The 886-nt window shown below is 55.5% G+C and overlaps 1 protein-coding gene across 1 annotated transcript in view; it reads right to left on the reverse strand.

The window, feature by feature from the left end:
* The window catches only part of ITGA11 (integrin subunit alpha 11), a 97,660-nt gene that overhangs the window by 20,452 nt on the left and 76,322 nt on the right, over nucleotides 1–886 (reverse strand). The window contains exon 16 of the mRNA XM_021709348.1: nucleotides 738–868. Coding sequence (XP_021565023.1) covers nucleotides 738–868 — 131 coding nt within the window. The remainder of the gene's footprint in view (nucleotides 1–737; nucleotides 869–886) is intronic.

Here is an 886-nt window from a genome sequence, read left to right on the forward strand (position 1 = left end):
AAAAAAAAAAAAAAAAAAAAAAGACATGAACCACTGTGCCCAAACTATTTCACAAATTTTCTTTAAGTTATTGTATTTATGATGAAAAACATCTCATCAATATGCGCTCTGTGAGAGCGGGGAAGGGGCTTGTACCCTAGGAGAGGTATGCTCTCTGTGGGGGGGAGAGGGGCGTGAACCCTAGGGGAGGTGTGGCGCGGGGTGGGGCAGCCCTAAGGGGTGGGTACAATCCGGAGCCCTAGGGAGAACCTCTTTGGAACCATCCAAAAGCATCCTCAGCTCAAAGCTGTTTCCTCCACTGAAAAAAGCTCAAAAATTTTGGGCTTAAAAAGTAGCCAACGCGTGGTAAAATATACAGGCTTTTAGAAAACACTAAAAGGCCCTGAAAAAAGGGACCGCAAAGTCTGAGGGCTCTGCAGGAACGTGTGCTAGTCAACACCCCTCCAGCTGGGACAAGGAAGGTCCTCGCTGGTGACAATGTGTTCAGTGTCCTGCAGGTGGCCTGAGCCCTGAAGTGGAGGAAGTGCCCGAGGGGCCAGAACCTCTGGGATCAGTCCTAGGAGGCTTTGGGGCAGGACCCCGAGGTCACTTGCGGTGGCTCCGCGGAGGGAGACTTGTAACTAAGCTGAGGTAAAGACAGGGCGGGCCGCTGACGACGGGGAATCGCGGGGGCCACCTTCACACCCTGCAGCATCGCGACCCCTGGGGGGCCCAGAGACATGAACAGGAAAACCAACCACAGAATCACGGCGTTGCCCAGGGCGCCCACCGCCAGGTCAACAAGCCCATCCTCGTTGAGGTCCAGCTGCCCGTGGATGCTGCAGCCGAAATACTGGAGTCCAGGGGCCAGCGTGGTCGCGGCGACTCTCTGCGGGGCGGGAGGAGG

This window comes from Carlito syrichta, unplaced genomic scaffold, assembly GCF_000164805.1.
Source record: "Carlito syrichta isolate Samal-C Ts95f unplaced genomic scaffold, Tarsius_syrichta-2.0.1 Scaffold179048, whole genome shotgun sequence".
NCBI classification, from domain to species: Eukaryota; Metazoa; Chordata; class Mammalia; order Primates; family Tarsiidae; genus Carlito; species Carlito syrichta.